General features: G+C 41.6%; 1 protein-coding gene across 1 annotated transcript in view; it reads left to right on the top strand.

Annotated features, from left to right (window-relative positions):
- Positions 1-9,529, top strand: part of LOC311018562 (copine-8-like) — a 73,599-nt gene extending 64,070 nt beyond the window's left edge. Inside the window, exons 16-20 of the mRNA XM_084017586.1 lie at positions 3,806-3,933; positions 6,848-6,950; positions 7,951-8,008; positions 8,677-8,750; positions 9,189-9,529. Of these exons, the coding sequence (XP_083873712.1) occupies positions 3,806-3,933; positions 6,848-6,950; positions 7,951-8,008; positions 8,677-8,750; positions 9,189-9,401 (576 nt within the window). The 3' untranslated portion in view covers positions 9,402-9,529. The remainder of the gene's footprint in view (positions 1-3,805; positions 3,934-6,847; positions 6,951-7,950; positions 8,009-8,676; positions 8,751-9,188) is intronic.
- Positions 9,530-16,421: the final 6,892 nt, after the last annotated feature.

The raw sequence follows: 16,421 nt of genomic DNA, 5'->3' as shown, positions 1-16,421 counted from the left end.
ATTTACAACATCAGTACGAACACTAATTAAAGTGTAATATGCACTTATGGCAAATCCAGGGATATTTTCCTTCCTCCTTTCATGTGAGTGAGGCCGAGGCTGGAAGGTTTAAAGGAACCACGGATGCAGAAGATCTCTGGGAAAGATTTGGGGAATTTGGGGAAATGAGCAACTTGAAACGAATGTTCTCTTTATGCATCCATGGCCTCCACCATGTTAGATTGATTTTCAGCACATTGCTCCAAAACAAAGCAGTACAGTGACACTTCTTCCAATGCTTCTCAAAATGAAGAAGTTAAACAAGACCCCAGCAGCTCTGTGCAGCTGGACGTAGGCACAGGTTTGCTTTGGACAAATTAAAATGTAAGCTTGATGATTGGGAATATATAAAGTTTACTAGTTACTAAAGTCATAAGGATATGTTGTCTGGGAGCCACGGCAGTGCATTTAATATTTGTTTAGATATTTGTCATCTATAGTCAAACCAGAGACAGAATCTCTAGGAATATAAATGTGTGAGGTGAAGCTACGGGACTCAGCGTTGGGACTGGCAGTATGAAACATGTCTGGCTTGTACTCAGACTGCTGTTGAATACGACACTGAGAACAAATCTCTCAACGGCTTTCATGCCAGCTGGAGGAAGCTGAGCACATTATCCCAAAGCTGAACGGCAAGTTAATAAAACCAGAACTAGGCTTTTTTTTTTTAAAGCCCTTAAAGTACAGAGAAAAGGCACAGCATGCAACGAGGAACTTTCATACATACATGACCAATTCCAGGCAGCAGCTTATCGGTGGGTGGTGAACACTGCTGTCCAATAACACAAAGTCAGCCGGCCAGTCTGCTGGGTCACCGTGGTGACGGCAGCTAAAAGAGCTGCTTCGTTTGTGGCTGGAAACACACCAAATCTACTCTTTTTATGCTGTAGTTTAGTTTCTTCATGGATATCATACAAAAGTATGACAATCTTTTGATAACTCTGATGTAAATCAAGCACACAGTAATTTAAGGATCTGGGTTATCCTTCTTCCAACACTATCAGCATTCAACCGTGCATCTTTTCATCCGCCCGTCCATCCATCCCGCTCCGCCAATGTCAAGCCCCCCGGGGGTCTAGACGTCCTGACCGCTCCTCAGCCACCCACGCTCCTCGCCCTGTGTCTACTGTCACTTCCAGATGTTTCCCCCGGAACGTTCACAGCCGTTACAGCTGCTCGCCGTTGGGTAACAGCCCACCCGGAGGCGCCACACCTCGAGACGAGGCACATATGCATTAATCTACCCATTAAGGATTCATCTCGGTCAGCTCTGTAGGAGGAGGGCTGCAGCTGTGGAGCCGCAGTGGGACGACACCACCACTGGCTCCCGCGTAATCATGCAAGCTCCATTTACAAAACAAAGCAGTCTCATGTGTGCCGTCCGTACTCATGGGCAGCCAGGCTGAATGAGAGTCAAGATGGTCTCACACTGAGATCATTAGAAAGCCCCAAACATATGGGGAGCTTCAATAATGGATCGTTTGCCTCTTTGTGAGGTTCTTCTGGATATCTTAAACTGACTCAACCATCAAACACAAACAACTTTGATTCAACATCTTAAAGGGAAACTTTTCGACCTCTTGCACCATGTTTTTGTGATTAATGGAGACAAACGATTTTAAAATGGAAGGACTTCACTGCAGATGGCATTATTATAATTGTCTGACAACATTATGGAAAGGACCCTGCAGAGAAATATAACCTGTTTTTCTCTTTTCGCTTGATCCGGTCCGTCGGTTATTGTGTCATGTGACTGCTGGAAGACAACGATGGAAACGTGTGTGAGAGTAGGACAAAGGGGATGCGTATCGTTATCTAAAAGATCTTTGGTGAAATAGTTGAATATTTCACTGATTTCAACAGAAGATTTCAGAACAAGACTTCCACGTAAACAGACGTAATATTTCTGTATTTCCTTTCCATAATGTTGTCAGACACTTAGAATAAAAACCTGAGCCTGTCAGTGGCAAAAACAAGCACTAAGTGATCATAAATTGATGGTGAGGAATTTCCCTGAGTGATTACATTGCAGCTCCCGTTCGAAGCACTCAATACTGGACCAATATCAAAAAGTTGTTTTCCCATTGAGTCACTTTTATAATAAAATAGGATCCAGGTGGAAAATACCAACGTTACTCTTTAAAACAAGGAGGATTTTTCCTCCCGTAACCTCTTTCTAACAAATTCACCACCAAGGTTTTTACCAAAAAGCTTCTGCTCATAATTGTTCTTCATCTCGCCTCAGGATTTTATTCACTGCAATGCTTCAACAGGAGAATTAAACTGTCGACATTCTCCTAATACATGCATAATATGTTTGATGCATCGGATTTAACATCCTCAAGGCCTTGCAAACCTCTAGTGCCTTTTATACTAGGTAAGATGTTTTGATAATATTGCAGTATTATTGATGTTTCGGCCCCCGGCGGGCCGTTTTATTGTCTCTGAGTATCCATGGAATCCTGTTACCCTGCCATCTGCAGCCAAAGCATGCCTGTTTAAAAATAAAATGTAATTCCATCTCTGCCCTTTTCCCCATGAAGGGATATGAAATCTACAAATACTTTTGTTTTCTTCTTCAGGGCAGCTCTGTTTTTATTATTCCTCTTAGCCACACTGTCTCTGAATATCAAAACAACACTATATTAAAATTATTTTTTAACTTTGATGCATAGTGTTAAAATGTGGGACGAGTAGGTCCCATGTTTACCACAGAGATATCAATGTAAGCAAGTTATTCTAATTGCCCTTGAATATATATATACAACCCATTTTTCAACATTAGCTGACTGACGTTAAATCAATGCCGGTGACTCGCTGGAGGGTCCTTTCCATAATGTTGTCACACTTAGAATAACAACCCCAGCCTGAATGAGTGAGCACTCCAACCAACTAAACTAACTAGAGTACAGTGACCTGCGTACAGAGAACACCTGAAGCAGGACGGTGGCTGAAGACAGTAAAACAGCATCATTCTGAAGAGAAAAGCTAACGTGTAATCACTGTAAATGAGGTTTTTACAGAAACCACATTCAAGCTTAAACAAACATAGACGATGGAATCAGAATGTTGTCATCTATTGTGCGTTAATAAGAGAACTAGCTTGTCTTGACTTGGCAGAATTGTGTTGCAGCAGCTGTTAAGAAACTTATTTTGGAGTTAGCAACTTTTTTTAAAAAACGTACACATCCCCCTAAATATGTCGATCAGTGGAGACACTCGTGGGCTGTAAGATGTTGAAAAACGCACCTGATTCAAACTCAAAAACAAGCGATGATGTCTGCAGGCGAGCGGCTCATCCTCCCAAAAACAGAATTAAACTCAGCAAGCTGTCCGGCCGCTGAGCAGCGACAGAGTGGAGGTCCACTAAAAGTGAGCAAGCAGCCGAGGAGCACTAAAGAGAAGGCAGTAATAGCAGTTACTAAAAGGGGGTGGAGATGATGAGATGGCTGTCGTGAATTTAATTCCCATTCAGTGATACTAAAAACATCCAAGGACACTTTGTGCATAAGAAATATCCACACATCAAATGCAGCACGGTGTCAGCTGGCCAACCCTCCTTCTCACTACATTAGCGACAAAGTCCTAAAGAGGCTCACAGTCTAAGTTATCTTGTCTTCTGCTCTAAAAGAAGAACAAATCTAGTCCAAACAAGTTTCCCACGAGCGTATCTCAGTATCGAGACACCTGAACCTTCTCTCACAGGGTCGGAGACGTCTTACATCGATATGTCCTTTGTTAACGTTGTCTTTCCGTTTTGGTGCAGAACGGTAATCCACAGAACCCCTACTGCAGTGGCATCGAGGGGGTGATGGAGGCCTATTACCAGAGTCTCAAGTCGGTGCGTCTCTACGGACCCACCCACTTCTCCCCTGTTATCAACCATGTGGCCAGGTAGGTCCAGTCATCACAGCCTGGGAACACAAGCAGAGTCGAGCAGTACAACACCACTCACTCACTCACAGTAGTGGGGGGGGGGGGGGGGGGGGGGGGGGGCTGCTGGACAGCGATCTGTGACGCAACGAGAGGGGATTAAAATAAATGTGCTAATAGCTCCGTCACCCAAGAGGAATCAGTGGAATCACTGTGGTGGTTTGGACACGGCCGTCCTTTAGAAAGGGGACCCGTCTGCAGGATGAATGATGTACTGTGAATATTCTCTCAAATAAACACAAAATGAATCCTTGTAGGCACAAGAAGAACACATTTACCAGTGTTTCATTAAAATCACCATTAAGAAGAGACATGGGGGCCCTCAAGTGCAGTTGATTTTTTTCATTAGAGCAACGAATTATAAAAGGTGCACTTCCACTGTTTTAAACATACAAACACACGATGAACACATCTGGTAGAGAGTTCCATCAACTATCTGCAGCACTTTCTCCAAATACAGCAATAACCCGTGATGAAAAAAACTGTATTTCTGACTTCCACCTGGCATTGATAGATCTTCATGATCCACCGGACCGACTGTAACAAGAACACCTTTCATCATTGGCTTTTCTCTCACGCTGAAGTTTCCATCAGCAACAACACTAATCTATTCTGTTATCTGTTTTCTCAACATTAGAAGTGTTTGTCACCGCAACTAAGCCCAAGAAAAAACACATTGTCGAGAGTCTCTACTGTGTTTTAGTGTAATTAACTGCTTCATCCAGCTTCTCTGTCTGTTTCACCGAGGGGCAACACACACACACACACACACACACACACACACACACACACATGTCATTTCGATGACACAACTTTTCTCTGAGTTTTGTGAACATAAGAATGAGTCGACCCTCAAGAATCTGTGATGAGCAGCTACAAGCAGAATCTCACATCAGAAACGTTCAGAAATGAACCGATTCACAACTGAAAGTGAAACGGTGAAAGAGTGTTTCTTCAATACATTTCTCATATTTTCTTATTCATTTATTTAATATTTAGACATCAACCACATGATGAGACACCATTTGATGGAAAGAATGCTCTTAAATTTTAAAACAAAATTAGGGATAAATACATACAGAAAAAAATGAAAATGGATTCCGCAGTTCATAGTTTTCTACCTTTTGAGCTTAGCTTGACAAACGCCACCGTGATGATTAGTTAAATGTTCATAGCCAGCGAGGGGCTGGAGCTCGGATCTCATGCCGTATAGCCTACTTTTTGGTGGGAACCTACTGTCAGAATGAGAAATCATCAAGTCCTCAAAAAGGCAAACAGAGCAAGCAGCCATCAAGGACTTTGAGCTGGGAAGAGAATCTTACATTTTAAAATAACGTTACCTACCTTTTTTGTTATTTTATTTTTATTTAAATGTTTCTTGCAACATGTTGCATATCTGTTTAGTATTTGATTGCTTTATTTTTTATACAGAATCCCAAAGTAAACATGCACAAATTGAGCTATGCTGTGTCTCGTTGGGTCAATTGGTTCCATTTGTACACTCTGAGTTCAGCTAATACATTGACAACCACTGATAATCAGAATTTAAAAAAATGTTTTGCTGTATGGTAATGAAGCTGAATGGGCCAAACAAAGAATTGCCGTGTTTACCGTAACATTTTGGTTGGCCCGACCAAATCTAACTCCAAGGTTTGTTGAAAAGTTGGCAGCCCTGGTGTGTGTGTGTGTGTGTGTGTGTGTGTGTGTGTGTGTGTGTGTGTGTGTGTGTGTGTGTGTGTGTGTGTGTGTGTGTGTGTGTGTGTGTGTGTGAGAGAGAGAGAGTTTCATTGAACACATGCTTTCGTTATATTGTCCTGTGACATCACTTGACATATTACACCCTGGTTTATATCAAATTAAACTGCCAGTTTATTTAAAGCATAATTCTATTGTAAATACATCCTGTTTGAGGAATGGTTTAAAAAACAGCTCTTGAATATTAAATAATAAAAGACTATTAAAATCAAAATGTTCACTATTATTCTAATAACTAGAAAAATACTGTCATTATTTGGGCAAAGCACCAATACTTAGTTTTATTTAAGTTCAGTGTTTGTTCTGAACAATTGAACTTTATTCTCAACATTACAACTTTACTCATTAACATCTCTTTTATTCTCAAATGGTATTTCCACTTTATTATTTATTTATAACATCTTGAACTTTATCATTAATAAAAAATGTGTAAAACTACTAAAAGTTATTTTCAACTTTTAGACTTTTTATTCTTGAGACGTATTTCAACCTTTCTTTTAACATTTCGACTTCATTCCCAGCATTTCGACTTCGAAGTAAGATCGTTTTAGTGGTGACCAAGTGACCAATAGCGATCATGGCACACTGTCTAAGTTAATTGCAGATGCAATGAATGTGATTTGAGTCTCCAGCAGCAAATACATGTTTGACTTCCATAAAGTCGATGAACTTGAGTTAGACAGATGGAATAAAGAATGATCTTCTGGATGAAGCTCTATATCTGCTGGATACTACACTTCCCATAATGCAACACTTTTTTGTTAGATCCCCCTGAATGTATCTCTGCCGGTTATAACTCCCGCTTTCCTCATCCGAGCTCAAGCCAAGATAACCATGACAACATCACCCTAGTTATTTTCTCAGCCTTTAACAGAGCGACAGAAGACATCGTACAACTGTTTCAAAGGTTGAGCTGTACTCCCCGCGACCAGTTAATTGGTCTTGATGTGTTAAATCAGTGGACTGGCCTTTCCAAATGAATAAAGAGAGGTGGATTCCAGGAAAAAGAAAAAGTAATTGTGAATATAATGTCAAAAGCAGTGGCATCTTTCTGTCTCTTTTTTATTTCTGCTCATTTGACCTTTGACCCCTCCCCCGCCTCTCTTTCTCTGTATGCCAGGTATGCGTCAGCAGTGATGGACGGCTCGCAGTACTTCATCCTGCTCATCATCTCTGACGGTGTAATTACAGACATGGCACAAACCAAGGAGTCCATTGTCAATGTACAGTATACAGATTTAAACTCACTCTGTGCACCGTGTGCTGTTATTGTTCAAAGGTTTTCCTGCTGCCGGGGCGTTTTGCATGCTTTAACGAGTGCAAGCCACAGCAGTCCGTGCTCTGTCTGCTCATATTCATTCAGTTAATTTACTGTAAAACATGCGAGGACCCCTGGAGGTCCAGCTATGATTAAGCCTCTAATGGAGATCCTAATAAGCCAACACACAAACAGTAAAGGGAGATATTCTCATATCCACTAATGAAGGGAGTGAATGAGTGAGTGAGTGGGGGGGTCAGCTCTAATAAATATGCTTTCTAATTAGAGTGATCAGACTGTGTCACGATGTTTTGGTGTATTCGGAGCCTCAGTGTGCTCTCGCTGCTCTGCATCACGCCGCCGCCCCTCCCCCACGCCTGCGTGTGATGTAATGTTATTGTAAAGTGAAATTCGAGAGTAATTATTTACTAGCCCGCGGAGGAGCCGTGCCCCTCATATCTCAAGCAATTTGGGCGTCCATCTAATAATCACGGGGAAAGTTATGAAACGCTAAGCAACCTTCATTCATCACTGCAACTGTACTTTGCCGTCCCGCTCGGCTGAGATTTAATAAACAATATTGCGACGCGGGGCGGAAGTTCAGCTGTAGCTCAAGGCAGAGGAAGATGTAAATGGGAGTCATTTTGAAGCCGCCAAGCTTTGGGAGATTTAGCCGTTAAAGTTGTAGCCGCATGAAATTAGAAAAGTCCCGCCGGACACAAGACTTTATGAAACCGTCTGCAGAGGGCAGGAGGATTTGGACAAACCCCGTCTGTCTTAACAATGCCATTGAATTTTGCTATTGAGCTTCCTTTCTATGGACTGTTAGCTTACAGTGAGTAATTTGCGGGGGGTATTTCACTGACTGCCTGCGGCGTTTGAGATAGCAAATAGTGAAAAGAACATGCGCCACTTCTTCCCCCCGCCTTTGATGAGCCTATTTTGTCTCTTTCCACCCTGAACAGGCTGCGTCTCTGCCCATGTCAATTATAATAGTTGGGGTCGGACCAGCGGAATTTGATGGTAAGCAGGGTGAAGATCATGTGTGTGTGTGTGCATGCTATCTGTGTATGTGTGTGTTTATTTGCATGCAGTAATCCTCCGCCTTCATTCTGCTTCCTATCTCGCCTCCCACATGGTTCAGAGCTTCCTTCCAGCTCGTCCTTTCTTCTCTCCCCTGTTCTCCCCCCCCCCCTTCATTTCCCCCTCCTCCCCCTCTTTACGGTTAAGTTAAAAACGTTCTCAGAGGTGGTGCTTTTCTTTTCTTTATTATTATTTATTGTGCTCAATGGACGTCGTCCACGTTTCTCCTATTCATGTTCCCATGTTAAAAAACAAGCGCACTCATGATGAGCAATTTGTCTGCAAAGTCAACATGCTTTCAACTACTTTCACACTTTTGCGGCCGGCGTGCACGGTTGGATGGCGTCCCCGCGGTGCCTCGTGGTCGCCTCCTGCTTACACACATCCTAGCATGTTTCCCCCTTTGTGCATATTCGTGCGCAACGTACAGCCCGATGTCTTCACGCTCAGCGACACACGTTCTGTGCACTCATGCCACGTTTGGCATTACAACACTCTGAGGAAATGTAACCCAGCGGCACGCTAATGGCTTAAAAACACACAGACCGCGTTTGCTGGCCGCTCCAGCCTCCCGACATGGCTGTGACTGATGTGCGTCCTTCCCTCAGAAATGATCGAGCTGGACGGGGACGAGGAGAGGATCTCATCCCAGGGACGATACGCCGAGAGGGACATTGTTCAGGTACACAGTATAGAGAAGACATGGCTGACCGGCTGAGACGCTCAGCAGAATGTCTTCAGAGAAATGTGGGATTTATGATTAATGGGGAAAGGTCACGGTGCTTGACCCTCTGCTGTGCTCTTGTTCTCATTTTCCTCCTGCTGTCTCCTTTCCTCTCGTGTCCTTTTCATTCTGTTTTTTTTTTCTTCACTTTCTCTTCTCTCATATTTTTCACCATATCCTCTCCTCTTGTCTCCACTCCAACTCTCTTTGTCTCCTCTCCTCTCATTTTATATCCATATCTGTTTCCTCTGCTCATTTCCTACCTCTCCACTCCTCTCCTCTCCATGTTTTGTTTCCTCTCCTGTTCTGGTTTCCTCTCCTTGTTTCGTCTCCTTTCTGACACCTTCTCCTCTCCCCATCTCCTCTCCTGGTTTTGCTTTCCTGTCTTCTCCACAGTTTGTTCCTTTTCGAGACTACATTGACCGACGGGGAAACCACATCCTAAGCATGGCTCGTCTGGCTAAGGAAGTGCTCGCCGAAATCCCGGACCAGTTCCTGTCCTACATGAGGACCCGGGGGATCAAACCGGGCCCCTTGCCACCTCCGTATACCCCCTGTCCACCACCAGCCCTCCACCCGCTCCTCTGCAGACGGGTAAGCCGCATCTAAAGGCAGAGGCCTCGCTCCAACGCCGGCCAGCCGACTCTGCTGGTCTCTTCTCCTCTCTGCTTCTTCTTCTTCCTGCACACGGCGAAACCTCGCTCGCTGTCTCATGTTGCACTTTTGGGAACATTGGAACATGAGCCGAGGGTATGGTGCGGATAAACCCGAGTGGGATGCGTCCACTGTTCATAAAGAGGTTCTTTCCCCGTAGTGGACGAGAGTGGAGGTTGTGAATGGTCTTAGTCGGGGTCTGAGATCACCTGCCTCCACCAGGAAGCGTGGACCGGACACGAAGGCACTGCTCGAAGCTGGCAGATCAAAAGGGTCCAACACTGGTCATCTACTATTTCTACTTCCTCTTCCTTTCAAAGTCATCTCTCTCAATATATAAATGTTTACAAAAATTGAGGACTGGACATGAGCAGTTTTTTTCAGGAGGAAATTTGTACCAATCAATGTGAAAAACCTTTCAGATTCCTATTTTTCGGCTGCAGAAACTGGAGGTTGTGACTTTGTATAGAAACATTTTAGGCCCCGATGCCACATTCTTCATAACAGAGTGTGTAAAGTTGTTTTTAAAAATAAATGGAGCATGTGCTAGTTTAAGAGAAGCATGCACTGTTGTCCTGCACTCAGGGCCTTGTCCCTCACACAAACCCCCTCACCACCTCACCACCACCACTGCCATGTTCCATTAAGAACAAACCCATCACCCATCTGAAATCTTCCCACGCTCCTTACCTTCTGCTCCGTCCACCTGCCTTGACTCGGGAGGAAGCTGTGCTCCCCGGGAGTCTGGTAAAATCAAATGCAGCAGGGATCTGAACCAGCCTTACTCTTTAGTCAGATAACATTCACCGTGTCCAACGTGGGTTCTGGGAATGTGGATCTCGTAGCCCAGAAGTCAAAAATACAACATCTCACTACCGAACCTGACTGTGTGTTACGTTTTTTTTTTTTTTTCTATTCTTTGTTGTTTTCATGGAACATTATTCTCAAGAAGCATTTTTTGTGTTTTGTTATATCTCTCTACCTCTCACTTTAAGTATTGCCAAAAAAAAAATGCCAGTCTGTAGAGTTCAAAGTTCACCTCCTTAAGAGACAAACACCAGTTTTTAGGATCAAACTCTCCTCCTGAAGGCGTGAAAGGCTCAGAGTCTTTCTGTTCTCAGTTTAGATTCACAACATTACACAACATTACAATGGAGTCCTATGGCAGTTTCCCTGTTTCCACATTGGCTCAACCCAATTTAAATAGGTGTCTAGGTGGTCATTGATACCTTTTTCTCCAGATGGAAAACATTGGATGGAGTTTTCGTACATGGGGTCGTTTTGGCCAGAATTACAGACAAATTAGTACGTAGTTGAAATTGACTTTTAAATTTAAACTATTAAAAAAAAAATTTCATCATCATTGGGGAAACTCCATGTCACATACTTCCATCTCCACTACCAATACACACATAGCAACGTTTACATCAAAATGTTGGTTGTTCATTTTGCCATCACTGTCAATCAAACCTGATCAAATCACACAGTTCTGATGAAGCAGATTAGTGTTTTTGAGTATTAATTATGGGAATAATAAAGTTAAAGAAAAATGTCAATGTAGTCTGACTAGGAGGTTAATAGCAACCCAGTTTCATGGTGACAGTTGTTTTTTTAAATAAAATATTCAAATCTATTCTGCAACATAATAAGTGTGTTCTCTACCATCCAAAATATGAATTAACACATGGCTAAACTGTTAGCATCTACCTTGCAAAAGAGCCAACTACCAACTTACTACAAACTGTTTGATATTCAGAGTCCGAGTTGTTCAGATAGGTATTCTTTTAAAAATGGAGAAACACTCAAACATCATTGCACTGCCACTTTCAGCCAAGTACCAGGGTTGAATGCATCCTTGCTGCTGTTTTGCCCGTTAATGTGTACATGAAAACTTTAATGTGTGACTTTCAGCAAAGCACAAACCATTTCCTATCAGAACAGCTACAGCCACCGTATCCACAGGCCCCAAACAACTCGTGTAAATGTGTGAAGAACATTGAACTCTCAGTACTACAAACTGTAGATCAGAACTTTTTTAGGACCCTATTCAGTCAAGTAATCAATATAAGAGAACGTTTACAGCATTTTTCTAAAGGTACGCCTCAATATCATCTTATACTTCTTGGCTGATGATGCCTAATTCAAATGTCTACTTTTAATCTGCTTCTTTCTTAGACATTTATACACTATACAAATGTTTGCCTTTTTGTGTATTGGTCAATATACTGTATATGTAATGCTGCTTCTTTACTGCTTATAGTATTACATTTTGTACCGAGGCCTGTAATCATATTTAAATCATGACTAACAGGCCTTATCCATGTTTATACATAAGTTATTCATATTTAAATCATGAACGACAGGCCCGTATTTTTTATAAGCAAATGGTTAGATAATAATGTACTTTTCATGTGTGCAAGATGTTTAAAAGTAGACCCGGTGATCAAGTACACTCTGTAGCAACGTTTTCCTGCCAAATTTGACATATTGTTAAAGGGATAGTTTGGGTTTTTATTATCAAAGTGGGGTTGTATGAGGTACTTCTCCTTAATCAGTATATATTACCTGCAGTAGATGGTGGTCAGTACACCCCCTGTTGGAGAAACAGACAGGAGTAAAGGCACAGGAGTAATACTCGTGCAGATTACCATCTAAATGATATTCATATATCCTTTGAATGAATATAAAGTTATGAAACAGACAACAGCTCCAGCTGAGGCTTTGCTGTTGTCACTGCAGTACGAGCAGCATGCAGGATGGTTTCACCCATCCACTTGATGAGGGCACATTCATTTTTACATTGAGAGAAAATGACTTTTCTTTTCCCGTCATGATTTCTTTTTCTTCAGGTTGCCAGCTGGAATACAGACGGGTAACAAAGTATCAAAATGTAAACAAAACAAACATGTACTTTAACTTGAGCCTTCTGTAGTTTGAAATTAGTATTAGTAAATTTGTACAGGACTGCTCGTTTAAATCCATACATCTGGGTGCTTCCCCCGTCCACAGCAGGACGTTGCTTTGCTCCTGTGCCTGTATTCCTGTCTGAGTCTACAAACTGGCGGCTCACCGACCATTTATATATCGAGGTAATACTGATTATTGATAAGTACCTCATGCAAACCCGCTTTAAACACTCCAAACCATCTCTTTCAGTGTAGCGTCTCAGTGTTGGCCGAGACTCCTTCCAGAAAAGCTGGCTATTCCATTTGACTGGATAGGGTTCCTCTGTGGGGGGGCAGGTGGTCTGGTAGATTTTGTACTCTTCTGTATTGCTGTTTCATGGCGGGGACCCCGTACAACAGCGGGGATGACGAATTGCACAATGTAGCACTGGTCTCATGTCTGGTCCTGGACTGGAGCAACACCAGACTGATCCAGATAAGACCAGATCAGGCAGGAACAGTCTTTTTATATGTGTATGTATATGTATATATATTCTGAATATACTCTGTGTGTGTGTGTGTGTGTGTGTGTGTGTGTGTGTGTGTGTGTGTGTGTGTGTGTGTGTGTGTGTGTGTGTGTGTGTGTGTGTGTGAGTGTGTGAGACTCTGTGACTCTCCCCCTGAAACACAAGGCGGGGCCTTTCATTTATTTATAACGACACATTGTCAACTTCGTCTCACACCCACACTCTGGTATACACTGTACATCCGGGACATGTATTTGTATATGAAACATGCATGACATTTACACATTTACATAATGAGGCCAGGGTTGAGTGAAGATTTGAAGGGTTCACTTGCTTGTTCTCTCAGAGAAACAGTAGTTTCACAGATTTTATATTTAATCAGTATTTATTTATTTAAAAGCAGAGTTTCTCAACCATTTATATCCCGTGACCACATTTTAGTTCCACGATTGTGGCAATTCCTGAATGGCATATATATATATATATATATATATATATATATATATATATATATATATATATATATATATATGCCATATGAAGGTTTTGTTTTGAACCCCAAATTGCTTATTTTTTAAAGCCAAAAGCACTTGGTGAGCAAAAACATTTTGAAAATTTGATAATAGAAATATTCAGATCAATGGTGGAAATACTTAAAAAATTGAGATAATAATGGCATTTCTACATTTCAAACCCTTTTGCTTCTCTTTTTGGTTCTAAATAATCGGCGTTCAGGGGACGGGTTAAATGGAGGGTCAGTCGATTTTTAATGTAACAAAATGTTTTCATCAATAACAAATAGGTCGCCCCCACAAACGGTTGAGAAATGGAGCTGCATCATACATGACTACCATATTGTTCTGCGATGTGCAGCGTAAATATGACGTGTAGATCCTTTCTTCAGCACGCGTGGATTTGCCCTGAGGACGAGGAAATGAACTGCCGTTTGCATATAGAAGCCCGGTGGAGCCTTAACATAAAGCGATGGGTGCGTCACATGCGGCTGCAACGTGTGAAATCACTGTTCCTCTGAGGCTGCGTCGGTGTAGAAGTGACAATCAAAAGCATTTATTGCGTAGGAGATTACAGAGTGAGAAAAGAAACAAAAAACAACAACAACAACCACAACAAGTCTGTGCTACCGGTGGACAAACAAGCTTTAATGAAGTAGGCTTACACCTCGCTGCCTCCCACCACTCATCGCTGCATCCATGTCACTCTGCCAAGGCGGTCCCGTGTCAGCATGCCAGGCCACATGAACGCCCACGTAATCTTCACAAATTCAACATGAAAGTTGTTTACTGTACCTTATAATATTGACAAAGTGGTTTAATTGAATGCTCGTGATGAATATCCTGTTTTATTCCTGTTTGTTTTGAAGAGCATGCATTAAGTTTGCATGTGTAGATTCATTTCTAACAGAGATGCATCAATGGATTTAAACAAAAATAATTGTAATATGACATCTTTACGTGTAATTTCAGAGTATTTTAGACAACTTTTTTGCCTTAAAAATCTCATTGATCAATCTTGGAACTGTGCAATGCCTTCAGGTGTTTCTTTTGAAGACTGATTCTTTTTTTTATTCTTTTTTTGGTACGCTGATGTACATCATCAGACATCATCTCACAGCATTGTTCTCTCAGTGATGAGGGAGCAAAGCTGTCTGCAAAGACAGAATCACCTGAGAATAAAATTGCACAGTCTCAAGCAGATTTGTATCTTATCATAAACTGAAAGATATAAATTCATTCATTTTTCATCAGCCCTCAACAGAGTGATTGGCTTCTGCATGATGCCTGTGATTACACTAATCAAATATGATTTGTCCATTCATACATAATAAGTAATTATAATCAGTTCTTGGGGTTAGCGATATTGTAAGACAGCACAGGTTTTACTGTTCTAAATAGGAAATATGGAAGCCACTAAAGATTGATTTAAAATGACTATTTCTGTAAGAATTGAAGTCTTTAAATAAATATTCATATCAAACCTTTTTTGTATTGTTTTTGGTCGATCGCCGAATCTTCAGAATGTCACAACACTATAAAAAATAACCTGAACTGAAAATCCATTTTGGGCCAATAAAGATATGCAGCCTCATTTTTGAATTTCAAGGACAACATAATGTACTAAATGAACATCATGCTGTATTGAAGAAGACTTGAAACTACAGATTGAGACCATGAACTCATGTTTACTGAGATAATAAATCAAGTGAGAAGGTCATTGTCTCATAGACGTCTACACAATCAGACTTCTTTTTGCAACCAGAGGAGTCGCCCCCTGATGGCCATTAGAAATAATACAGGTACTTCTACATTGGCTCCACTTTTCGGAACTTCAGGTCACACACTATTGCAATACACTACACAATAATGGACAAGTGTAATCATAAGTTGCCCTTATAGTTAGTGCATTTCAGCTGAGGAAGGCACACATAAAACCTCTTCCAGGTGAAGCATCCACCTTGATAACCTCCGGTTGCTGCTGAGAGCAACAACATGCAGAGAAGTAAGCAGGTTTCAGTTTTTAAAGTACTTCTTGCTCGTGTTTTAATGAACTAATAAAGACAGGTCTGCATTTAAACTCTTTCTAGCCAAGTTTTCACTGACAACAGCAGTCAGACGTTGGTGGAAGCGTGCTCACATATTGGGAGGTTGAAGGATTCCTTGAAGCCCTTCGCCTTTTACATTATATGACACCGAAATTCTTGGTACAGTCAGATTTTATGGAATCAGGTCTTCATTATTTTGTACCGTGCGGAGCTTCAAGAGTAATAATGTGGCTTTTCTAGAATAGTAACATCATGGCACCATCTGCTTCATTGTGCAGGAAATCCGACCTCGGAAAAGAAATGGCTCGTGCAAAAACTCATCACACGTGAATTTGTTGTTTTCTGTGTCATATTTTATTGAATCAGTTTGCTGAACTGACCATTCAGGCAGAGATGCAGAGATAATGCTGTGTGAGTTAGCAGCCCCCTGCCTTTATAAATACACAGTCCAGTGGTTCTTCATTGAATTTGAGGCATTTCTGCTTTATTATCTGGCACAGTTGTTACACACGCTTTCAGAATAGCAACAAATTGTCGATGCTGTTGGGAAGTGATCTGACATGCTAACAGCGTGGGCGGCTTTGTAAAAAGTGACAGCTTGCTAATTACAGACCGTAGACTTTTTCTCTTCCTCGTTCCCGTTCTGTTCTAGATTTTAATGGGCGCTCAATGCTGTCTGCTCTTTGTGTTCATCTGCATGTTAAATTATTATATTATTACGGAGGCCTCCCACTTGAGGATATAATCCGAAACTTGCATAGGAAATTAAATGCACAATTTAATAATAGAAAATATGTGTGCCTTTCTATTTTAGTGACATAACAAACAGACAGGATATAAAAGGTATCCACTGGTGTGGCTGTTGAATTTGGAATTAGAATTTGAAGATGTTCAGCAGCTCGACCGTAAGCAAGGCATCATAGTAATCGAGGCATGAGGGTACAAAAGCAAACCATCCCCTCTGTGGTACTAGATGACAGAATTTATGTAACTTCTGTCTAAT

This window comes from Eutrigla gurnardus (genome assembly GCF_963514095.1).
Source record: "Eutrigla gurnardus genome assembly, chromosome: 9".
Taxonomy (NCBI): Eukaryota; Metazoa; Chordata; class Actinopteri; order Perciformes; family Triglidae; genus Eutrigla; species Eutrigla gurnardus.
This window is presented reverse-complemented; position numbering and strand designations above follow the sequence as displayed.